Source organism: Mauremys reevesii, linkage group 4, assembly GCF_016161935.1.
Source record: "Mauremys reevesii isolate NIE-2019 linkage group 4, ASM1616193v1, whole genome shotgun sequence".
NCBI lineage: Eukaryota > Metazoa > Chordata > Testudines > Geoemydidae > Mauremys > Mauremys reevesii.
The window spans coordinates 19,856,780-19,882,772 of record NC_052626.1 but is presented as its reverse complement, the minus strand read 5'-3'; the positions used below and the strand labels follow the sequence as shown (position 1 = coordinate 19,882,772).

General features: G+C 41.7%; 1 protein-coding gene across 5 annotated transcripts in view; it reads left to right on the top strand.

Annotated features, from left to right (window-relative positions):
• Positions 1–25,993, top strand: part of TDRD9 (tudor domain containing 9) — a 141,935-nt gene that overhangs the window by 7,445 nt on the left and 108,497 nt on the right. For 4 of the 5 annotated variants that reach the window (XM_039536382.1, XM_039536383.1, XM_039536384.1 and 1 more), the window contains exon 2: positions 14,086–14,192. In XM_039536382.1, coding sequence (XP_039392316.1) covers positions 14,086–14,192 — 107 coding nt within the window. Of the gene's footprint in view, positions 1–14,084; positions 14,193–25,993 lie in introns of all 5 variants that reach the window. The other variant, XM_039536381.1, reaches the window with a different exon arrangement.

Here is a 25,993-nt window from a genome sequence, read left to right as displayed (position 1 = left end):
TTTACTCACTTAAACTGTGCTTGGAAGAATAACTATCTGGACTGAGCATGAGATTTCGATTCCTTCTGTTTTTAAGATTAATTCATCTTGTAAAGTAGAGAGAAATCCTGTTGACCTAGCATTGGCAACCAAGTACTTTCCACTGAGTCCATTGTGGTCTCCTACCTTTGAATTGAGTTCTGCCTATGGCCGCAATTTAAAAAAAGATGGCAGCGATTTCAGATGCTTGTTGCTAAATACATCCAAAGGTATTGTTGATCGTCAGATGAACAATGATATCTGAAGCAACTACAGATGCGCTCCTAGCTAAAGTTAAGACTGTCGCATGATGTGATGCTTGGCTGTGCATAGCTGTAGGTCACAATTTAGTGCTGTATTTTTATGCCTTTAGAGCTCTAAAAATAACTGTTCCTTTTATTGTCTGTCTAAACTTTCAGGTCATTTAGATGCTAAAGATTTTTCTTCTTCTGTTAGTGTGGGGGAAATATATATCAGACTGTTTGTGTTTACAGTTCTAAATGTATAACAATAATCATTTTCTGGTTAGATCTTGTGAAAGCTCATCTTAACTGAGCAGTGACAGTAAAGAGCGACTTACGAGGTAGTTGTTCAGAGATTTTTAGGCTATTGTAATACTCTGTTTTCTGATGAATTTCATCTCATGGTATTAAAACTGTTTTTAGTTGTAGTGTTTAACTGTTAGCATTTTTAATTATCATTTCAAATGTAGTTAAAGAAGCAACTTTGCAACACTACAGTACTCCATGGAAAATATATTAATCTAATTATAATGGATAAAGGGTTAGAACAATGGCGTAAATTAAACTCAGACTGAAGTAAAAACAGGATTTTAAGTCTTACCATAGACTTTTTTTCCTCCCTTAACTGAACGTGTATCTCTTGTTCTTTTTTCTTGTTGATTATATTGGAAAATATCCACTTCAAGATTCATTTTCAGGGATGATATTGTTCATGCTAAAGGTCGCTGAAGCAGCCATTTTCCGTTCCAGTTATCAGGTCTGTTCCTATTAATCTAAACAGCAGGCATGATATATGAAATGCCTTCTGTTCTGCTCTCTGTATTGTTTGTTTTAGTGACTCTCTCTTCTGCTATAAGTATTGTTCTCTCCTGCTTTTACCTCTCCACTGTTTTGTTGAACTGTTGGAAGAACAGGGGTTGTGTAAATCTGTTCCAAATGTCATGCAACATAAAGGATGATGTGTATGGCTGTTATTAAAGCTGATACTACTTATACATTGGAAAAATTCAGATGTCAGTATTAATCATCTTCAACTGGAAGGTTTTCACATTGCATTGTATATGGTACTATGAAAAAGGAAAAGAGCTGGGCTTATAATGACAGAACTGTCGTCACAAATTTTCAGTTGAAATTAAAATGTTTCCTGCCACCTCTCTTCCAGTACAGTTAGTGTGTCACCACTTTTTTTTCCCAAAACGTATATCAAATTGTATTGTATTAGAAAACAAACTGTTGTACAATACATGGACAATATAAACTTTAAAAAGCAAGAAGGTGAATACTGGAAGATACATGACTTTAATACCACAGTGAGCAGTCTTTAAAGATATTGTATCTACAGTGCTTTGCTTGGTACCTTAATGTATTTTGTGGGGATATACATTGAAAATGTTTAACATTCCACTGGCATAAAACAGTAAAACTCAGCATCCATACTATATATGCCTTCATATAAACTTCAGATCCTGATTCAGTGAGGAATTAAGGATGATTCAAAGCAGAGCAATAGTTAATCTAGTCTGATATCCAGTGGCCAATCCTGAATGCTTCCTTGGGAGGCATAATTCCTCCCACTTACCACAGTACCATTAGGTGGACATTTCTGTTTGGTCTCAGCTGGTAAATTGGCTTATACCCTAAGTATTAAGGAATTTTATCTGAATTAGTAAATTACAGCTGCTATTATTACTTACATAAATTCTTATTAAAAATTCCTGAGCTGTTTGCCTCAATGATATCCTTCACGTAGTTCCATAGTTAAATTACACATGGCACAAAGTATTTCCTTCTTAACATTAAATATGTGGCCTTTTAATTGTGAGTGCTCTCTGGTTCTTATCTTACTGGAAATAGATGCATCTAACTGGCTTTTTCGAGATCATTCATTATGTTAGCAATCTGTACTCTCTCTCCTCACTCTTGTTTTTCCTTCCTCACCTAGTAGATCTAGGGAAAAACTTTCAAAAGCACTTAAATCACACTTTCAAAAGTGATTTAGGCACTTAGGAGCATAGGTCTCATTGACTTTAAGACTTAGGAACCTAAGTCACTTCTGAAAATGGGACTTAAGTGCTTCTGAAAATTTTACCCTTAGTCCTTTAACCTCCTTCTCTCCACCCACCCCCAAATCAGTACATTTTTACCATTTTCATTGTCCTCCTCTGAATCTTTCTCAGTCATTTTTAAGATATAATGACCAAAACTATGTGTAATACTTAGGTGAAACCATACCATCAGTTGATACAATTCTGTATATTTTTTCTATTTATTTTGCTGCTGCAGATCGAGCAGATGTCTTCAATTAGTTTTCCACAATATTTTTTAGCTCTTTCTTGAGAGCAATAAACTAATCAGTATATAGATAAATCTCAAATTGTAGTCTTACCTTGCACTTTTCTCTAACTTAATCTTCTCATCGTGTTGCCCAATTATCTATTTTCCTTAGGTTCTTCAAGAATTGATCACAATCCTTCCTACAAATTTACTAATTTAAATTTTGTCATCAAATTGTTACCACACCATTCACCTCCTTTTCTAGATCACAGTAAATGTATGGAATGCTATTTCTAGTATTCTGCTTGGAGTGCCCCAGTGTTATACATGTGTCGAGTTGGCTATGTACTCAACCATTGCTGCCGCTCCATTTTAATTAATAATAGCCCTTTCTGAACTTCAGTGGTAGCTCCTCCTGTTATGCAGATAAGGCTAGAAGGCAGCTAGTCACATTTTGGACTCACTAGCCGTCTCTCCCATCTCCATTTCCTAGACTTCCTCTTTTGGACTCACTAGCCTTCTTTCTCTTCTCCACTTCCTAGACTTCCTCTTGACTTTTTTAGCAGGGCAGCTGTGTGTTCATTCACGCGCGCTCTCTCTCTCAGCAAGAAGTGCGCATGCCAGAGTGAACTACTTTCTTGAATCTCTTTAAGCAGTTTTGATAAGATCCTTCCTTATGAATATGTTGAACAGAATTGGTCCCAGAACAGACCCCTGGGGGACACCACTATTCACCTCTTTCCATTCTGAAAACGGACTATTTATTCCTACTCTTTGTCTCCTATCTTTTAACTACTTACTGATCCATAAGAGGACCTTCTGTCTTACCCCATGACTGCTTACTTTGCTTAAGAGCCTTTGGTTAGGGACTGTGTGAAAGACTTTCTAAAAGTCCAGGTACACTATATCCACTGGATCACTCTTCTCGACATGCTTGTTGACCCCATCAAAAAATCTAGTACATTGGTGAGGCATGATTTCCCTTTACAAAAACCATGTTGCCTCTTCCTCCAGAAAATCATGTTCATTTATGTGTCTGATAATTCTGTTCTTTACTATAGTTTCAACCCGTTTGCCTGGTACTGAAGTTAGGCTTATGGGTCTGTAATTGCCAGGATTGGCTCTGGAGCCTTTTTTAAAAATTGTCATCACGTTAGCTATCCTCCAGTCATCTGGTACAGAAGCTCATTTAAATTATAGGTTACATACTACAGTTAGTAGTTCTGCAATTTCACATTTGAGTTCCTTCAGAACTCTTGGGTGAATACCATCTGGTCCTGGTGACTTATTACTGTTTAATTGATCAATTTGTTCCAAAACCTTTTCTTAATGACACCTCAATCTGGGACAGTTGCTCAGATTTGTCTCCTAAAAAGAATGGCTCAGGTTTGGGAATCTCCCTCACGTCCTCAGCTGTGAACACCGATACAAAGAATTAATATAGTTTCTCTGCAATGGCCTTATCATCCTTGAGTGCTCTTTTAGCATTTCAGTTGTCCAGTGGCCCCACTGATTGCTTAGCAGGCTTCCGGCTTCTGGTGTACTTAATTTTTTTTTTTTTTGTGTGGTTACTTTTTGCATCTTTAGCCAGCTGTTCTTCAAATTCTTTTTTAGCCTTCCTAATTATATTTTTACTCTTCACTTGCCAGAGTTTATGCTCCTTTCTATTTTCCTCAATTGGATTTAACTTCCAGTTTTTTAAAGGATGCCTTTTCATCTCTAATCGCTTCTGTTACTTTATTGTTTAGCCACGGTGGAACTGTTTTGGTCTTCACTGTTTTTTTAATTTGGCATATACGTGGTTCAAAAAAGAACTAACAGGTTTCAAAAAAGAACTAGATAAATTCATGGAGGATAGGCCCATCAGTGGCTTTTAGTCAGGTTGGGCAGGGATGGTGTCCCTAGGCTCTGTTTGCCAGAAGCTGGGAATGGGCGACGGGGGATGGATCACTTGATGATTACCTGTTCTGGTCATTCCTTCTAAAGCACCTGGCTTTGGCCACTGTTGAAAAACGGGATACTGGACTAGATGGACCTTTGGGCTGACCCAGTATGGCCGTTCTTATATTCTTACATTTAAATTGAGCCTCTATTACAGTGTTTTTAAAAAGTTTCCATGCAGCTTGTAGGGATTTCACTTTTGGCACTGTGCCTTCTAATTTCTGTTTAACTTCCTCATTTTTGCGTAGTTCCCCTTTCTGAAATTAAATACTACTATGGTGGGCTGCTGTAGTGTTCCCCTTCTCCTGCAGGGTGAGGGGGACAGGGCAGAGATGGTCCAGTCAGAACCATAGAAAGTTCTCTGAATGCTGAAAGGACCAAGGATCCTTGCTTTGGCTAGTTCTGCCCCTAACTGCTGAAGTCTCTGGTTGGTTCCTCTCTGCAGTTTTCTACCAAGCCTGTTAAACAAATCCAATTTTTCCATAAGAATTAATATAAATGTGTGTGAGGGTTAGGTTCCAGGGAAAAAATTTTCTCTAGACAAAAGACATTATATACATATACTGTATAAGTTTTAAACTTAAACAATTTAATACAGGTATAAGTTTTAAACAATTTTAAACAAACAATACTGTATTCAGCAATGATGATTGTGAAGCTTCGTTGAGGTGGTGGAGGAAGAGGGTGGATCGTCTGGCTGCTCCTTTTGCTGTTCTTGCTGAACTTTTCCAACTTGAAAAAACACATCTAGAGATTGTTTTGCTTTCCTTTTATTTTTTTTCCTTTGTAAATTTCTTTATAGCAATTCATTACATGACCAACTCTCTTAATCGCTTTGGACCTGTGTTTCCTGTCGGGATGGTCATCACTAAGGATTTGCAAGCCAGCTTCAGTCATTTGGAAAGCTTCAGAAAGGCATTTGGTAGTCAAATTTTGGTGGGTTTTTCTTCTATAACTTCTTGGCCCTCTTCTTCCATTGCTCTCATCACCTCTAGTCACATCAGATCTTCATTGGTTAGCTCTTCTCCATGTGATTGCAGAAGTCATGTAATGTCAGATTCTTCCACCTCATCAAAACCTGCTTTCTTGGCCAAGCCAAGGATATCTTTCTTCATAGAGGGGACAACATTTTTAAATCCTTTTAAGTCATTGACACATTCAGGCCGCAACATCCTCTCCCCCACTGTTCATGCATGCCTGAGTAACTTGAGCCCAGGACTCACCAATGTTATTGATGCATTTGAGGATGTTGTAGTCATGCCAAAATTACTGAATCGTAGGCTTGCCTTCCCCATTGGTGCCTCCGATGAGCTAGTTGAAAGTATGGCGTAAGTAATAAGCCTTAAATGCAGCGATGGCTCCTTGGTCCATGGGTTGGATGAGTGATATGGTGTTGGGTGGCAGAAAGACAATTTTGACGTTTTTGCACAGGTCGTCCAGGTTGATTGGATGAGCCGGTGCATTATCAATAAGTAATAAAATCTTGAAATCAAGATTTTTCCTTGGCACAGTATTCTCAGCCATTCTGAAAAAATAGCTACAGTTATCTGTGCCTTCTTACTGGCTCTCCAAATGACCGGAAGGTGTTCCTTTGAAAATTCCTTGAGGGTGCGTGGTGTTTCGGATTGGTACACTGGCAGCGGTTTCATCTTCATGTCTCTGGCAGCATTACCACTTAGAAGCAAGGTTAGGCGGTCTTTAGCTGCTTTAAATCCGGGTGCTGTTTCTCCTCTCGGGTAATGTAAGTCCGTTCAGGCATCCTCTTCCAGTTGAGGCCCGTTTCATTGACATTTAGGACTTGCTTAGGGGAGTAGTCGCCTTCCTCAATTATTTTCTTGAGATAGGGAATTTTTTAGCTGCTGCAGTATCGGCACTAGCCGCCTCGCCGGACCTCTTGATGTTATGCAGGTGGAAGCGCCTCTTGAACCGATCAAACCATCCCCGACTTGCTGTGAATGTCCCTGTTTCTGATCCTTCACCTTGGTCTCTCTTCAAATTGTCATACACACTTTTTGCTTTTAGCTTGTATCACTAGCAAACTTATAGGTATGTTCTGCTGGTTTTGGTCCTCTGTCCACACTGAGAGAAGAAGCTCCATGTTTTCCATCAAAGTACTTCTTGATCAACTTATTTTAGTAGCACGAAGTGGTGTTACACACCGAGCGCTAGCCCTGATCTTGTTGGCATTATTCCGAATTGTTCTCTCAGTGGTTGGTAAGACCTAGAGTGATGTCAATGTCTACTGAATGCTTGCCTGCATCAAAACGCCTTAAAATGTCTAATTTAGTACCCAAGCTAATGGGTTTCCTGGTTTTCTTATTGCTAGTGGTACTGCTACTGCTAGGCACTCCACTATCACTTGCTGGGCGTTTTTTGACCCATGATGCTGGGTGATACTGTACGGTATAATCACAATGAGCCCTCCATTTTTACATTTAAAACAGACTTGCACAGGGCCACTGGAACAATGTCCTATGTCAGCTCCTTGAGCCCCTTCTGTTTCTTTTTCATGCATGTTAGCAGCAGCTCCCCTTTCACCAAATCTCCCTGCAGTCACTAATCAGAGGATTTCTGGGGACCTGCTCATAAGCTTTTCCTAAAGTAACTGTGTTGATATCAGGTGGGATATTTCCCAGGGAATGCCTTGCTGCTAAATGATGAACTAGCACTCGGCTGAGCCTTCAAGGGTTAACATATTATTAATTTAGCCTCACACTCTACAAGGCAGGAGGGAGGAGAGACAGTAGACTCACGGCAGTGGCTGCAAACAATTCCCTGCAGAAACCGAAGGTGATGATGAACCCACGCTATCCAGGCCTGCTGGAGCGCACCACTCTCTCCTCTAGATGGTGCATGCACATACTACTCTTCACTCCCTTCAGCTTGAAGTGATTGGGGTCATGCAGCATCAGTCAACTATTGAAAGGGAAAGAATTTGGAAAACCCATGTCATTCTCCATGGTAATCCGCTCCCCTACTGGAAGCCCTGTGGGTTTAGGCTAGGACTAGATATGGAGTTAGATTCACTTGCAGGTTCTTAGTTTCACAGGCACTCTGCTGGAGGACTAAAGGCCTGTCTTCCAGAGTGTGCTGGAAAAACCGGCCCTGCTGTACCTCCCATAGTAACCATGCACTCAGCACCTGGGCAGCACTGCAGCCAATGTAGCTATGACTGTTGTAAGAGGAGGAAAATGTTTGCTGCAGGGCTGCATTCCTTCCTGCTGCGTGTCTGCAGGGGCAGAGAGATGCAGCTGGCATTGAAGTGAATGGCAAAGCTCCCATGGATTTCACACTTTCATGGGAGCAGGGCCAGGTTCTGTGCATCCCTACGCCGCTTCTCCCCCTCGCTAGAGTGAAGCAGGTGCTGGAACTCTATTAACTTGCTGCCACCCTGTGTTCTTGAAGAGAGGGGAGTGGATGGAACGTTGTGTTGGCAGGCACAAGACAGCAAGGCAGGGCATCTGCTGTGCACCCCCCACAGCTGCTTTGCAGGCAGCTGGTGGCCTCTGGCGGAGTCTCCGCAAGTGCTCGGCGTAGCGCCCTATTCCCGAGGAGGGTGGCAGCTGGGCCATAAAGCGACGGTGAATTTCTGGGGGGCAGAGTGCACATGGAGTGTGTTTACAAACATAGTTGGGAGGTGCCCCCGCCTTACTCCATACAGGCACAGCTCGCTGTAGACAATGAAGCGGGCAAGGAGGCTGAAGGTGCCACATTAGGCTAGGAAGTGCCTTGAGCATCAGCGGCTTCTCCCATTGCGACTTAGATACAAGCACAGGCGCCGACTTTCCCGGGGGGTGCTCAACCCTCTGCTGTGCCCGAGACCCGCCCCCACTCCACCCCTTCCCCCAAGGCCCCACCCTCATCCCACCTCTCCTCGTCCCTGCTCCAACTCCTCCCCCGAGCACACTGCATCCTCTCTCCTCCCCAATAGCCTTCAGAGCACGGCAAAACAGCTGATTGTGGGAAGCAGGGGATGCAGGGAGGGACGGGGGAGGCTCTGACCCGCAGGGCTGCCGGTGGGCGGGAGACGCTGGGGGATGGTGGAGGGGAGCTGATAGAGGGGCTGCCGACCCACTCTGGTTCCAAGCCCCTATGAGGGCGAGCTGCTCTTCCAGAGAATCCTGCAAGCAGCGGACAAAGCAGGCGGCTAAACAATGTTCAAAGGGCTAATACGATTCTTGGATGTATAAGCAGGGGACTATCAAGTAGGAGTAGGGAGGTTGTATTACCTCTGTATTTAGCTTCTGTGTCCAGGTCTGGTGTCCACAGTTTAAGAAGGCTGTTGATAAATTGGGGAGGGTTCAGAGAAGTAGAATTGGAAAACATCTTGTAGTGAGAGTCTTGAACTCAATTTGCTTAACTTATCGGAGAGAAGGTTACAGCCTGATCATAGTCTTTAAGTACCTACATGGAGAAAAGTTATTTAATAGTGAGCTCTTCAGTCTAGCAGACAAAGGTATAACAAGATCCAATGGCTGGAAGCTGACACTAAACAAATTCAGGCTGGAAATAAGGCTCAATTTTTTATTAGTAAAGGTAAATTAACTGTTGGAGTAATTTACCAAGGACTGTGGTGGATTCTCCATCAATGGCAATTTTTAAATGAAGATTCGTTTTTCAAAAAATTGTGTTCTAGTTGAAACAGGAATTAATTCAGGGAAGACCTGGACTGCACTTCAGATGATTCTTGAACTCTGGTATGAGCTTTGTAAAATTGCTAGTGTGTTGTTTTTTCCTTTGAATTTTTAGACTAGTGGTCTCTTGGCTAGACCACAGTTGAAACCATTGCAAGGCTGGCTGAGCATGTTTCCTCCTTCTCCTGAATAGTGTAGAGTGACAGGTCACTTCCTTCTATGATTTTGCTCTCCTTGTGATGGGTGAAGTCAGGATGTGCTTGAAATGGTACCTCTTTAATCCGTCTCAGTCTGTAGTGTTGGTAATGGACGCTTCAGTATTATAATTCAAGGCCTCTAGACACTAACCTTCATGTGGCTGTTTTGGAATTTAGCATTGTTTGCCTGGCCTACAAAACATTCCTTTCCAGGGCTTGATCTAGGCTGAGTTACACTAACGTAGAAGCCTGCTACTTTGTTCCCTAGGATCATTTTTTGTTTTATGAACATTTTGAGCCTTTATGGTTGTGAAGAAGACCTTGTAAAGATGAACAATGTGTAGCCACTATATAGATACCTGCAGAGAGCCCAAAACAGTAGCTTGAGAGGGGGAAAGTGCCTTATGCATCTCTATGATGGATTAATTTGTATGGTGAGTTACAATAATGTAAACATTTCAATGATTTAACGTATTAAAGCTTGTAAGAAAGGAGCGGGAAAATTATGGTATGAAGGGTTATACAACCTGCTGTGACAGCTCATTTTAGTATCCTGAGTGAGTGGTTCATGGGCGAGTACTGTTGCCCTTCCAAATTGTGCTGTGGAACCAAAAGATAACAGGAGAGAAGATGGAGCTCAGAGATCACAAAGGGGAAGCCAGTTCCACAGAGCTCAGCAGGGTATCCCAAGTGTCCTCTGATCACGAAGGTCATCCTTCCCCCAAACCCCTCTTTAGGTAGCAGGGGTGTTGTCTGCTATTTTGGTGAGTGTGTGGCTTTCTCCCTGGCGTTAGTGGTTGCTACTCTTTCTTTTGCTGTAGAGTTGGCAGGATACAGAAAGTCTCAAAGAACTATTGTTATAGTAAAAAGCTGGTATTTTTCAGACACTGAAACTAAATAGTTTTGTGTGAAATCAAAAGTTTTCTTTTCTGTTCTTCAAAATATGAGTATTATGGTGGGGTTTGTTTTTGGTGCTTAGTCTTTAACTGAAACTTGTAGTTGTGCCAGTGGACTTTTTTTGACTTGTAACTTCTTAAGAGGAGGAAAGTTGAGTAACTAGCGTGAGAAACAACTGTGCAGTCATTTTATATTTTTAAATATAAAGCTTTTATTTTGAGAAAATAATGTCTTTTTTTTAAATTTTGAAAAATCCATTGTTACAGAGCCTGAGGAAGTTAAGAGCATAAAACTCATTGACTCTTAAAAATCCTTACCTTAGTTCAGCTTCTATATTGTGTAACTCAATGTTTGATGGCTACACTTCCCTAATTCAGAACAGTAATAATATTTCCACTAGGGACTTCCTGTTGTTCTGCTACCACTTTCAGGTTTTTTTATTTAGAATGTAAATACAAAGCCCTGAAGCTGAATTTCTAAAATCATTCTGCATGCCTTGTAGGATTGAGTATTGGGGCTTTTGACTGGCAGTACATTTTCTTTTAAGTTAGCATATCTTTGTAGCTAAGACTACAAACTCAAAGTATTGAATATCAACTGCCAGTAAAAGGAAAGTCACTTTTATTGTGACCTTCAGCAAACCCTAGTTGAAGGTTATTTGCTGTTTATAGCAAATGTTCAGTTATGTAAAGTGTCACATTATTTTAGCTTCAGAGAAGAGGCCATGAAACAGTCTACTGTGTGTATTATACTAAAATTTTAAAGTAGTAGTATTGCTCCCTCCACTACAATTCCGTTGCAGCTATCCTTTTTTCCTGAGGTTTGCGTGAAGGGGAGAAAAGAGGGACCTATGCTACTGGGAGAGAAGTGAGAGAGCATTCTTGTACTGGAGAGCAGCAGCTTAGTTCAGACAATTTCTTTTATGATCTAAAAAGTGAGTCACATTAGTTTTTATGTATAACTCTTAGTCCCATACTAACAGTGGTGTTATGGTGAATGAAATACGGAAATAATAAATGTATCAGAAATATGACAATTAAATGTTTTTGTAAACCTCACCCAAGAACACTTCGTTTGCGATCGTTCATTGACTATTTTGATTAAACTTATGCATGCTACACAATTTAGGGTGCATTCACATCCTTCTTAAAGTGAAATTTAATGACAGATCCAAGACTGGAACGGTTGCAGATTGGTTTTTTTTTCCCTTCTCCCCAAACAGAGTTGTATTAAGTGGAAAATTTTACAGTCTCTTGCTTCTTCGCTGGTAAGCATTCTCCTCCTTAAAAGGACAGATCCTTAACAATTTTCACTTGCCTTTACACACTTAACTTTCTCTTCATAGGTCAAGCATTTGCTGGGGGAATCAGTTATTTTTCAGGGAACATCATTATATATATATCTTTGTATTTAACAATTTTTAAAACACTAGTGCCTAAAACGCTCTGTTAAGTGTATATCAGTATTTTAGCATGTTTCATTAAACAAGACATTTTTCTTTATTTGGGCCTGGGATGTTAATGCAATATTGGCTGAGCTTTGTAATTTTTTCCATTGTGAAAACTGTTCAAAAAAGTCTATTTTGTCTTATTTCAAAGAGTGTTCCAATTTAAAATTTACTGAGTGTTTTCCTTTTGTTATGTTTGCCTGGTTGACCTATTTGAGGGTCATTTTATAGCTTCAAGTAAAGGAAGACCTTTCTCTTGGTGAATTTATTTAAAGCAAGGCGCCCTCAGTGCACTGAGAGCATTTACAGCTGACTGTGCCAACAATTTCTGGTGTTAAACTGTGTTTCCCTTCCAGTAATTCTCCTGAAACGACAGTTGTATTTTGTTCATTTGACATACATTTTTTTTAATATTGTTTTGGATTTGTAACACTATCACAAAGGTGTCTGTTCCAAACAGGTGCCAATAAGTTATTTAAAAACAGTTGATGTGAAAAAAATAAAGTCAGTACCAGCCCAGCAAAAATGACAGTCATTAAATCATATAGCAAAAGGTAAATGGGGAAAAGTATCCCACCTTCTGTAAATATTTCCCCTTAAACAACATCCAGGTGTCTTCGTGGAGCACATCTTGCCAGCCAAACTTCCCTTTGGTTACGTCTACCTGCCGTTAGACCTCTGCAGCAGGCACCTGTCTCAGGCTCATGGGGCCCAGACTAAGGGGCTGTTTAATTGTGGTGTAGATGTTTAGGGTCCGTGTGCAGCCAGAGCTCTGGGACCTTTCCACTTCAGAGGGTCCTAGAGCCTGGGTTTCAGCCTGAATCTGAACATCTACAATGCAGTTAAACAGCCCAAGCCAGCTGGCACGGACCAGCTGCAGGTGTCTAATTGCAGTGTAGACATACCCTTTGAAGCCAGGGAAGCTCCAGCTCAGGCTTATCCACTGATCTAAAGTGTTTCTAAAAATAGGCAGGACGCAGGCTATTTAGGGCTTCATAGGTATATACCAACATGTTATGTTCCAACCACAGACAGCCATGACAGATCATAGAGCATTTGTATTATAGGTGGGGGCATTAGTACTCCCTATAATTAAGGTTGCTTAACACTTCGTAGGTAAGGCATTGTTTTCAGTTGTGTATAACTAAGGCTATGATTTTGTCACAAAGGTCAGTGGAAGTCATGGCATCCATGACTTCCATTGACCTCCGTGACATTTTTTGCCCCAGGGCTGGAGCTCCCAGCCAGCACCCCTGCAGCTCCTCACCCCTGCCCTGGTGCGTGAACCCCCTGCAGCTGCCCAGTGTGAGAGGGGAGCTGTCCTGCTTGATTGTTTGGGTCAAGGAAATGTGTAGACTAAATGTTCCTACAACAAGGTGTTTCTGTAAGAACGTCATTGGAATATGGTTTGAACTAACAATGGACTGAGATTAGCAATGGACTAAACAGAAGTAGCAGCGGGTGCAGAGCGCTAGTGGTAATATCTAATTGCCATAACATAGTTTTGATTTATGAGTTTGTGGTGGTGGTCTGGGGTAGAGGAGAGACTGAAATGGTAGACTGGGAAGGGAGCAGAATGACTGAAACTGGTGACGAACTAATTATTTTGTAGTCCAAGCAAGCAAACAGCAATTAGAAAGGAATTATCACTAAAACTTTTTTTGCTGTGTAGATTTTGATGAATCACTCTAACAATAAGCCAGATTGTTTACTTTTAATTATTCAAACTTTTAAATTCTTTATTGTACATCTGCTGCTCTTGTTTCCGAGCGGATCCATAAGGCAGCTTGTACATATTGTTTGCTATGTGTTACGTAGAACAGAACACTTTATGAATTGGCAGGATGTAGAGGGTATATTCCTGATTCTTAGACATAACTAATATAACTTTGAGGATTTCAAGTGAGGCCACTGATCTAATGCTAGTTAATAGTGTTGTTGTCCCCCCTCCCCACAAAAACAAAACTAAACCCCCCACTGTTTTTTATCTCAAGGATAACAAATTTCTTTAAAGCAGCAAATATTATCATATTTTCTCATGTTGCTATTCTACCTCCAGAGAATCATGCAAGATGGATATTAAAAAAAAAAAATATATAGTGTTCTGTTCAGTCTTTCCTTGGCAGAATTATCCAGGCTTTTTGTCCAAAAGAAATCTTAATTGGGCATTTCTCGCCCCCCCCATTATTGGTCACTCAGGGGTTTGGAATTCAGAACATAAAGATGCTCAGAAAATGTGGTGCCATAACCAGGGTAGCATCTAAGTGCTAGGGACAGCATTGGTGCCTGGGTGGTGCATTCTGTAGGGTAGATCTTGCCATGGCGTGATGTGGAGGCCCTGAAGTTATTTAGTAATCCTATTATCCCCAGGGATTTGTTTACCTTTTTCCTTGAGGCTGGAAAGCATACATTAACTGTTTTCATTTCTTCTTCAGGATACATAACAAAGAGAATGCTGGAGCTGAATATATTGAAAAGTACAGACAACTGGAGGCGCTAGAATTGGACAAATTTGACACAGGTCACTTTATCTGTGGACCAGGTGAACAATGAATGCTCTTTCCCCACTTTGATCCTAATATAAAAAACCCCAAAAGGTTAAACTATGGGGTCTGTTTGTGGAATATTATGTCTGAACTTGTATTTTGTTTAAGGATGGCCTGGTGTTAACAAGTGAACAGTTGACTTACATGTAAAGTGGGTTGTGTGCAGATGCAAGTGCACAGATGCAGTGCGCTTTAATAAGGTTATATATACTTCATTTAGAATTGCAATATATGCATATATTTGTGTGAGAAGGTTTATCCTTGTTTACTTAAAGAGATGGTTTGGGGTAACAATTTGGGCCTAGTAAGCCTTTCCCAGTTGTAAGCCCAACTGTGGGAAAGTAGACTAAATATAAAATATTCTAATCACCTGTAACAATACATTTTGATGGAAAAAGCTACAAATGGAAGATGGACTGAATTAGTCCAAACAAAAAGGCCTATTGATATAACTCAAGCACTGAGATGTCATGCCTGGTAAACAAAAGGAGTGTGGAATTGGAAACTAATAACCTAAAATTGATGGGTTGTAAATTAAGCCTAATTGGTGGATAAAATGAGGGAATAGGCTGTTATCCCCATCACTCTCTTTTTGGGGTCCTTTAAAAAAAGTAGTCTTTTTTTTAGGGAGAGTCTCAAGTAGGCTGGCTGGGACACAGGTGAACTGTAAAGAGTGAGCTTTCACTATCATGGCTGCCACTTCCACTGTGGCCTGGGACCTTGGGATTCACCATCAGACCATTGGGCCTTCGCTATCCTGAGCCTGAGGGATGTACAGGCCAGAGAGAGGGACCCAGATGACTTTGCCACCTCCCCTGGCTTTGGGTAAATCCTGAACACTGCCTGGAACGTGAGACTTTGTCTACCCCCTGCTTTGCTTCCTTCACCCACCATATTTCTTCTTTTGTATCTTTTTTGCCATCTCTTTAATTTAAAGAGTTGGCTTAGTCAGACAAGACTATATCCTTTGCAACACTGAAAGCCTCATGACCAAAGAAGCAGCTAAAGCAATCCCCTAAATAGCCCTGATACTGGTAAAAGTTTGTGAGGTTTTGGAGTGGCTGATGAGACTGTTTGCTGGGCTGTGTTTCTCTAGCAGTGAGGTTGCAAATAGGAGTCAGCACCAGAGACGTTAGCTGTTCTTTGCTCGTCCCTTTTATGTATGTGTGTTTTCTAGAAAACATGGTCTGGAGCTGTTAAAGTCCAATCCTCTCAACTGACTTTTCTTCTCCCACTCTGCCTCCCAAAAGGACGGCTATTACCCTCTTTAATACTATTGGAAAAACTATCCAACAAGGATTTTTTTTTCCTTTTAAAAACTCTATAGCTAAAGTGAAAATGAATAAGGAATATTGTTAAAATTAAAGTGTTAATCTTACATTTCAAACACTGTTTTTCCTTTCTCTGTATCTTTAATAAAAGTTTTTAAAAAAATTAATGGTTTGCTTGCAATGACACTAAGCATGTTGAGGTCTCTGTGCTCAAAACCTTAACCATGACTGTTTAGAGTTGTACAGTGACTGGGTCTCATTAACACCTTTGACTCGCTGGGCCCATTTAATCAATCAAAACGAACACAATGTGTCTAATATAGAAATTAACTCTTTATTCTATATTGTTCCAGTTACCAATCCAATTGATTGTCATTTCTCTCAGCCTCTTTTTCCTGCACTGCTGTCATCCACTTCAGTTTATTTCTGTGTATGTGTGTCTCCCCCTTCAAAATGCCCTTAGTAGAGGGAAATTTGACTGCACCACTCTCCCAGCAGCTCTGGTAGAAGGAGTGTGAAACTAACTAGGATGTCAAGACAGCTCAGCTTCAAACAGTTACCATGCTACTTAACCTCAAAATAAGTTGAGCCCTTTTTTTGAGAAAGATACAGTGCATGCCCTAATCTTTTCATCTCTTTCAGTGACGAGGTGAGAGGGCATCAAGTTGGCCCAGTTTGTGAAGTTTCATAAAAGAAATTAGCTAAATAGTCATTTAATTGCAGAATGCCTACTTATGCCATTATATATTAATAGTGATTATGGAAAAAATTGTCATTTGTACATCTTTTCCTTTGCTAACACAAGATTTCTACCTAAAGTATATTTTCTAGTGCTTTCACCAATTTATTTTTAAATGAGATTGGTGCTAGCAGTACTTTTTCATGAAAGAAATAGGAAGTTTATATATTCCAGCTGAAAAATCTTTACTGATATTCTGCCTGCTAAATTTATCTTTTCCTAATATCCTTCCATTTCTTCTATTTCTGTTTTCTTGGTCTGCCGTAAAACTTCTTCTTCATGTTTATACCCTCAATATACTATAAATAGTTACATCCCTCCTTTAGTCACTTCCTTTCAGTCACTTACTGAAACAGCATTTATTAATTATCCCACTGAATATAAATAAAAACACGGAATAGCATATGGATGCTCTCGTGTTATTTCTCTCTTGTCTGCTTCCTCCCATCCCTTTTCTTTTCCTACTGTTCCACTTTGTCATGGTATAGGAGCTCAGTTCATGCAGATTCGTGTGTTGCAGTCAATCTCTTCTGATCAGTGCTCTGCCCCCAGCTGTATAGTATCAATTGAGGGGAAACTAAACAGACTGGATAGTGATGGGACTAGAAGATGCCCTGTGGCATTCTAGGACAAAAAGCAGCAAAAACCTAGCAAGACTTTCCGTATCACAAAACATTCAAGACATTTGAAATATATGGCTGCTACCACTTCTTCCAAATAAGCAGATTCAAGGTTCCTATGGCTGGATAGTGTTAAAAGGGAAAACAGCATCTGAGTTTGAGAAAGGTGAGAATAATACCTTCAGCTTCAGCCTTCAGCTTCTTGGGCACATGGCGGCATGGACACCTCGCATGGACACATGAGGTGTCTATAGATATGGCTCAGATCTGTTTACACTCCGAACAATGACAAGCTACACAAGCCACTGTCAGTACCCTCCAGGGTCATACACTTCCTGGAATGATGGAAAGACCCATTCAGTGTCTGTGTAGGGATCCCATTCACACAACCTCCATCAGCACTGATTTGAACAATAGACACCTCTCTGATAGACTAGGGAGCCCACCTAAACAACTGCAGACTTCAGGGAAAATGGCCCCCCATGGAAGCTGTACTCGATATCGACCTTTGGGAAATAAAAGCCATCAGAAATGCCTGTGAACACTTTCTCACATTCATCAGGGATACTTACACAAAAATCATGACAAACAACATAGCGTACATGTTTTACATAAGTCATGAAGGGCGCACCAGATCACCCTCCTTTTGCACGGAAGCACTAAAACTCTGAAATTGGTGCATCCACCACAATGTACTCATATCAGCCACTTGCCTGGCAGGGATATAAAATATATCAGCCGAAATTTCTCACACAACCATGAATGGGAAATGAACCCAGCAGAGCTGCACAGCCTAGTCCGTTGATGGGGGAACTCCAACAATAGACCTGTTTGCTACTTACCAGAACGAGAAATGTCTCTGCTACTGCTCCAGAGCTGGACTGGGGAAACAGTCCCTAGGAGATGCTTTCCTTCTTCAATGGGGCAGAGAGCTGCTGTACGCCTTTCCTCCACTCCCTCTAATATTGAAGGTCCTATTAAAGATAAGGCGGGGAAAAAGCAGAAGTTGTATTTATTGCCCCCACCTGGCCAAGATAAGTGTGGTACCTATATCTGACACAACTAGCAATGTATCCTCCTATTCCTTTTCAGCCCCTTCCTCACCTACTCTCCCAAAACGACAGACAGATCCATCCGGCTCCAGGCTTGGCTTCTTCATGGTTCTAACACATAGGGAGCTGCTGCTCCGAGGAGATGAAGGAAGTGTTACTACACGGTAGGAAATTGACGACTCGTCGCACTTACCTACAAAAGTGAAGATGATTCCAAATGTGGCGCAATTCCATTCAAGTTGCTCCCTCCCTTTGATCTTAGACTACATACAAAAACTCAAAACGGCTAGTCTTTCTCTTATCTCACTCAAAGTACATCTTGTGGTCATAACAGCCTCCCACCAGCATGTGGGTGGATATTTGGTATTCACCCATCCAACAACATGAAGATTCCCCAAGGGCATGCAAAACCTTTTCCCGCATACCAGATGCCCCACTCAAACACGGGACCTCAATCTGGTTCTAAAGACCCTCACTAGACCACCCTTTGAATGTATGGCCACTTGCTGTCTTCTACGCCTGTCAATGAAGACAGCATTTCTAGTGGCCAACATCTCGGCACAATAAATGGGAAATAGTGACATTGATGGCGCACTCACCCTTCATGGTCTTTTTTTTAAAGACAAAGTCACTCTAAGGCTGTACCCAAAGTTCCTCCCCAAGGTGCCACATGAACCAGCTCATTCCCCTCCCCACCTTTTCCTAAAGCCACAATGTGACAACAGGGAGGCAATACTACATGATGTTAGGAGAGCCATAGCATTTTATTTACACAGGACAATGGGCTTTAGGAAATCTCCTAAACTCTTTCCCTCCATTGCTGATGGTTCCAAGGGCTCTGCAATATCAGTTCAAAGGCTCTCCAAATGGGTCTTGAACTGCATTAACTATTGTTATTATGCCCATAACCTGCTACCTCCATCAGGAATTTGCATGCACTCCACGAGATCTGTTTCCACCTTGGTCGCATTTGTTAAAGATGTTCCTGTCTCAGAAATCTGCAGGGTAGCAACTTGGGCCTCTGCTCATACTTTCACGGAACATTGTGATTACTTGAGATTCAGCTTCTGATGCTATCTTCAACTCCACCATATTATCATCAGTAAAAGACTCCACTCTGAAGCCCTAGCCCTCCATAGGGAATTCTGCTGTGAAATCACCTCCCGTGGGGCACCCATAGGGACACTACTTTGAAGAAGAAGAGGAAGTTACTCACCTTGTGCAGTGATGATAGTTCTTCAGGATGTGTGAAGGTGCTCCATGACCTGCCCTCTCCCCTCTGCTTCGGAGTTCTCTATAAGGGGCTCTGCAGTAGGGAAGGAACTGAGGGCAGTTTGCCTGTGCAGCGCTGGATAGCTTGAGGCAGTACATGAGGTTGGAGTGTATATGTGTGGGTTTGAACAGACACTGCTACCTAAAATCTCTGATCAGAGTGTAGATACACCTACAGTGGAGAACCCATAGGGACACACATCTCGAAGAACCATTGTTAATGAACAAGGTGAGTAACTTCTTCTGATAAACATTCTGTACAGAGAGAAACCTGAAGCAAATTACACAATTATACAGTTCCTGATTCAGGACAAACACAAACCCATGGTGCCAGGAAAGTCAGTCATAGAATTGATCCTTAGCCCACGTATATTAGGTGCAAGGTCTCACCTTTGCAGAACATCAAAAGAAGATTAAGATGACCATAATGGAAAACAAGTGCTGTCACAGAAACAAAAAATCCAATTCTGTTGGGAATTCTGATCTCATGGACAGCTCCCACAACTGGTGAATGCAGAGAATCTTTTTTTTAAGGGATCTTCCTGATTTAGTTCAGGAAATGGGCACCAGAAAAAGAGTGCAGCATCCACCAGCTGGAACAAAATCAATCCTTGAGCCTCAGAGAACTGTTCCTTCCATGGATAATGGACCTGTTTTGGTTGCAATTGTTAGTGTCTGATAGGGTTTTGATAACAACTTTGGAAGAAAGTGATCATTAGAGATTCTGTAAATCTGTTTGCCTTGTAAAAATGTGGAATTTGCATTTTTACAGACAATCTTTAGTTTTTATAGTTTAAAAAAACATATATTAACTATTAACTGAATTTTATAGAAAGTACCACTGTCACTTATTCAATGCGTGCAACCTCCTGCTCCTTTTGATTGATTTTTTTTTAATGCTCTTTAAATTTACATAGCTAAACATACTCTAATTGCTTCCGGTGTATAGAAGTTACTCAGCAACATATAGGGGTTTGTGTTTTAATGCATCTGAAATTACACTTCAGCCTCCAGATGTGAGTAATTAAAGTTATGAAAAGATCCTGAAACTTTAAAAATCACCCCTAAAGACTGTGTCACTGAGTTTGGCAAGGACAAATTTCACGTTGATGGTAATGTGCTGTTCTGTACTGTATGCAGCAAGGCTGTAGATTACGTTCAAAGGCAGACAATTGTAGAACACATGGAACACGCTAAACCTAAACTGAATGAAAAGAAACAAAAACAAGAGGGTGAAACAGCAGGGCCATCGACAACAGTAAAGGAATAATGAACTGTGACTGGATCATTCCAGTATTTTTGTGCATTTAAACCCCCCCCCCAAAATTCTGAAAATATAGAATACAGACATAGAAATATTTGATATATGTAAAATGCAAATTGCAAATCTATTTTATTATAATGATTGATGGAGCTGGTAGGCTTCGAACTTGCTTAAAATTGTAAATATATCAATAAAACATCGTGTTCAACTGATACTTATATATAGTGGGTAAGGAAACTACAGTTCAGTGTTTCATTTTAATCGCAGAAAACTATGAATTTTTATATTTTTATCAGAGAATTTTGGGTCATGGAAAACTAGAATCCCTCTCCTGGGCAGATCAAAGTTTCCTGTCTGTTTACTGCCCACAAAAGTGGAGATGAACACTTAGCAGAAGTAAAATTAACATAGTGGCTCGTACACCAAGAAATATCTTGCTCATCATAAGTCAGTTTGGGCTGGTGAGTGACTGGAAACAGTAAGTAAAATACTCTGTAACTTCCCTGTGCTTCAGGATCCAGGATATGAGGTTGTGAACGACCTCTTGCAAAGCTGGGCAAAGCCCCTGTTATGTCTTTCCACTTTTTCACTGCTCCCCAGATCAGGAACAAGAATGGCAATAATACTGTTTTATGCCTTTCTGGCTGAAGATGGCTCTCAGGCTTGTTTGACCTCACATTGGATCTTTGAATGTGTCTGTCTCACAGATGAGGTCTGCTACTGCAAGACCAATCCTCCATCTGGGACCAAAAAGCTTTAAAATGAATACATGGCTGAAAGAAAAGTTAACAAATAGACAGGTTTCAGAGTAGCAGCCGTGTTAGTCTGTATCCGCAAAAAAAACAGGAGTACTTTAAGGTGCCACAAGTACTCCTGTTTTTTTTAACAAATAGAGTTTATTCTACTGGCTGGAGCAAAGTCTGTAGTTTAAGTACCATGTTAAACCAGTGTAACACAGCTTTAAGTTCCCTTCTGAGGACTTTATTTACTGTATAACAATGTCCAAGTAAAAAGATCAACTCTCTAATATTACTAATAAAACTCTCAGCACGTTCACGGAAAAAAGAGGTTTTGTACAAATCCCATCATTAAATGCTTCTTAGGACATCAGCCTTATTCCTGCCCCTTAAGATCCCAAACTTGGAACCTCATTCTGCTCCGTAGAGCACTATCTAGATTGAACCCTGGCAGAAGGTGATGTTATACTTCCTATCCATTATAGAGCTCTTCCTGATGTAACTCCAATCAGATGAGGTTTTTTTTTTTGAAACTGAGATAGTCATAGAATATCACGGTTGGAAGGGGCTTCAGGAGGTCATCTAGTCCAACCCCCTGCTCAAAGCAGGACCAATCCACAAATAAATCATCCCAGCCAGCGCTTTATCAAACCTGACCTTAAAAAACCTCTAAGGAAGGAGATTCCACCACCTCCCTAGGCAACCCATTCCAGTGCTTCACCACCCTCCTAGTGAAAAAGTTTTTCCTAATATCCAACCTAAACCTTCCCCACTGCAACTTGAGACCATTACTCCTTGTTCTGTCATCTGGTACCACTGAGAACAGTCTAGATCCATCCTTTTTGGAACCACCCTTCAGATAGTTGAAAGCAGCTATTAAATCCCCCCTCACTCTTCTCTTCTGCAGACTAAATAATCCCAGTTCCCTCAGCCTCTCCTCAAAAGTAATGTGCCCCAGCCCCCTAATCATTTTTGTTGCCCTCCGCTGGACTCTTTCCAATTTTTCCACATCCTTCTTGTAGTGTGGGGCCCAAAACTGGACACAGTACTCCAGATGAGGCCTCACCAATGCCGAATAGAGGGGAATGATCATGTCCCTTGATCTGCTGGAAATTCTCATATTTATACAGCCCAAAATGCCATTAGCCTTCTTGGCAACAAGGGCACACTGTCGACTCATATCGAGTTTCTCATCAACTGTAACCCCTAGCTCCTTTTCTGCAGAACTGCTGCCTAGCCACTCGGTCCCTAGTCTGTAATAGTGCATGGGATTCTTCCGTCCTAAGTGCAGGACTCTGCACTTGTCCTTGTTGAACCTCATCAGATTTCTTTTGGCCCAATCCTCTAATTTGTCTAGGTCCCTCTGTATCCTATCCCTATTCTCCAGCGTATCTACCACTCCTCCCAGTTTAGTGTCATCTGCAAATTTGCTGAGGGTGCAATCCACGCCATCCTCCAGATCGTTAATGAAGATATTGAACAAAACCGGCCCCAGGACTGACCCCTGGGGCACTCTGCTTGATACTGTCTGCCAACTAGACATGGAGCCATTGATCACTACCTGTTGAGCCCAACAATCTAGCCAGCTTTCTGTCCACCTTATAGTCCATTCATCCAGCCCATACTTCTTTAACTTGCTGGCAAGAATACTGTGGGAGACCGTATCAAAAGCTTTGCTAAAATCAAGGAATAACACGTCCATTTCTTTCCCCTCATCCACAGAGCCAGTTACCTCATCATAGAAGGCAATTAGGTTAGTCAGGCATGACTTGCTCTTGGTGAATGCATGCTGACTGTTTCTGATCACTTTCCTCTCCTCTAAGTGCTTCAAAATGGATTCCTCGAGGACCTGCTCCATGATCTTTCCAGGGACTGAGGTGAGGCTGACTGGCCTGTAGTTCCCTGGATCCTCCTCCTTCCCCTTTTTAAAGATGGGCACTACATTAGCCTTTTTCCAGTCATCTGGGACCTCCACAGATCGCCTTGAATTTTCAAAGATAATGGCCAATGGCTTTGCAATCACATCCACCAACTCCTTTAGCACCCTCGGATGCAGCCCGTCCAGCCCCATGGACTTGTGCTCATCCAGCTTTTCTAAATAGTCCTGAACCACTTCTTTCTTCACAGAGGGCTGGTCACCTCCTCCCCATGCTGTGCTGCCCAGCACAGTAGTCTGGGAGCTGACCTTGTTCATGAAGACAGAGGCAAAAAAAGCATTGAGTACATTAGCTTTTTCCACATCCTCTCTCACTAGGTTGCCTCTCCCTTTCAGTAAGGAGCGCACACTTTCCCTGACCACCTTCTTGTTGCTAACATACCTGTGGAAACCCTTCTTGTTATTCTTTAACATCCCTTGCTAGCTGCAACTCCAAGTGTGATTTGGCCTTCCTGATTTCACTCCTGCATGCCTGAGCGATATTTTTATACTCCTCCCTGGTCATTTGTCCAATCTTCCACTTCTTGTAAACTTCTTTTTTGTGTTTAAGATCAGCAAGCATTTCACTGTTAAGCCAAGCTGGTCGCCTGCCATATTTACTATTCTTCCTACACATCAGGATGGGTTGTTCCTGCAACCTCAATAAGGCTTCTTTAAAATACAGCCAGCTCTCCTGGACTCCTTTCCTCCTCATGTTATTCTCCCAGGGGATCTTGCCCATCTTGCTCCTGAGGGAGTCAGTGTCTGCTTTTCTGAAGTCCAGGGTCCCTATTCTGCTGCTCTCCTTTTTTCCTTGTGTCAGGATCCTGAATTCAACCATCTCATGGTCACTGCCTCCCAGGTTTCCGTCCACTTTTGCTTCCCCTACTAATTCTTCACTGTTTGTGAGTAGCAGGTCAAGAAGCGCTCTGCCCTGAGTTGGTTCTTCCATCACTTGCACCAGGAAATTGTCCCCTACACTTTTCAAAAACTTCCTGGATTGTCTGTGATCCGTATCAGAGGGGTAGCCGTGTTAGTCTGGATCTGTAAAAGCAACAAAGAATCCTGTGGCACCTTATAGACTAACAGACGTTTTGCAGCATGAGCTTTCGTGGGTGAATACCCACTTCTTCGGATGCAAGATGTCTGTCTTCGGATGTCTGTGATCCGGTATTGTACTTCTAAGTCAGACAGGTAAACCTAACAACTGTCATAGTATTCATTCCCTAAGTAAATTCCTTTAGTTAAGCATCAAAGTTCAGTCCTTAGGAGCACTGAAAATGTTTAGGCAGAGCAGTCATGTCTCCTGTATTCTGAGCTGATGCCACATGGCTGTTAATACATAAGATTCACCAAGTTCTGCATATTTGTTGTCCATTCTTAGCCATTGTTAACTTCTACCAAAGAAAGGAAATTTCTCCACACTTCCGTGCCCAAGGGAAGTTAAGAAAATACTAGAGGTGGACTGATAGTGCCACCTTCTATTACGGTTGCCCAATACTTCACGTTATAAGACCTGATTTTCAGTTGCTTATACCTTTTGCCAAACTCTAACCATTTGAGCTGAAATTTTCAGGCAGGTGTCTGCCTCAGCCTGAATTCCTTTTTTTTAATTTTTAATTTTTATTTTTATTTTTAATTTCAGTCAAAATATTTCAGTTTCCAAGAATGAGGCTCGGGAAATATACAGTATGTTGCATTTTTTTTTAAATATAAATGCTTAAGTACCCCCATATTTTTGGAGGAGGGACTTTGTGTCAGGGATGTGCCTTTGGCCAGTCCACTTAAAATCTGTCCAGATTTGGTCAAGTTATAAGTCTTTGAAAGATATTGCTGTTGACACATAGTAGAGACTTGCTAGATGTAATTAAAATTGGGACATGGACCTGCAGGGGCTGATATTGGATAAGGAATCAGGGACAGGAGACAGGACGCCAGTTGGAATGGGAGGAGACAGATCGGATGAGGATCTGGGACTGTCTAGGGAAGGGGAGAGACCTGGAGATGGGGATGACTGGGACAGTGAGTCTGGAGGGTGAGTATGAGATTTGATGGAGCCAAGGGCTGTGACTAGAAACTTAAGTAGTGAAGACTGGGCAGGCAAGGAGACTGGGATAGGAGCAGGTTGGAGGCAGTGGTGTCAAAGGGATTGAGATTGGGGGAAATGAGCAGAAGTCTGTGCCCACTAGGGCAGAGGTTCTTAACCTTTTTCTTTCTGAGGCTCTCCCCCCTCCCAATGCTATAAAAACTCCATGGCCCACTTGTACCTCAGTAACTAGTTTTCTGCATATAAAAGCCAGGGCCAGTGTTAGGGGGTAGCAAGCAGGGCAGTTGCCTGGAGCCCCATGCCACAAGGCCCCTCACGGAGCCTACATTGCTCAGGCTTCAGCTTCAGCCCTGGGTGGTGGGGCTCAGAGACCTGGGCTTTCTGCCCTGTGCCCCAGTGAGTCTAATGCTGGCCCTGTTTGGAGGCCCCCCTGAAACCTTCTCAAGGCCCCTTAAGGGGCCCCAGGCCCGTGGTTGAGAACTACAGCACTAGGGCACACCCCCTTCCAGAGCATGGAATGGAATCCAAGTTTCCTGATTCTCAACATTCCTTTTCTGTCAGCAATCTGTGAAACCCATTTTGCAAGTTGTCAACGTCTTCTGGTGCTGATGGACGTAGAGGATGACAACCTACTATTATTTTCATTACTCTCTTTGCTTAAGAGGTGGAGGTTTGTGTGATGGATCTAAAGCAGTGGTTCTCAACCATGGGTATGCATACCCCTGGGGGTACACAGAGATCTTCCAGGGGATACATCAACTCCTCTAGATATTTGCTTAGTTTTACAACAGGGAAGTCAATACAAACGAAAATTTCATGCAGACAATGACTTGTTTATACTGCTTTCTTTATACTGTACACTGAACTGTAAGTAAATTAG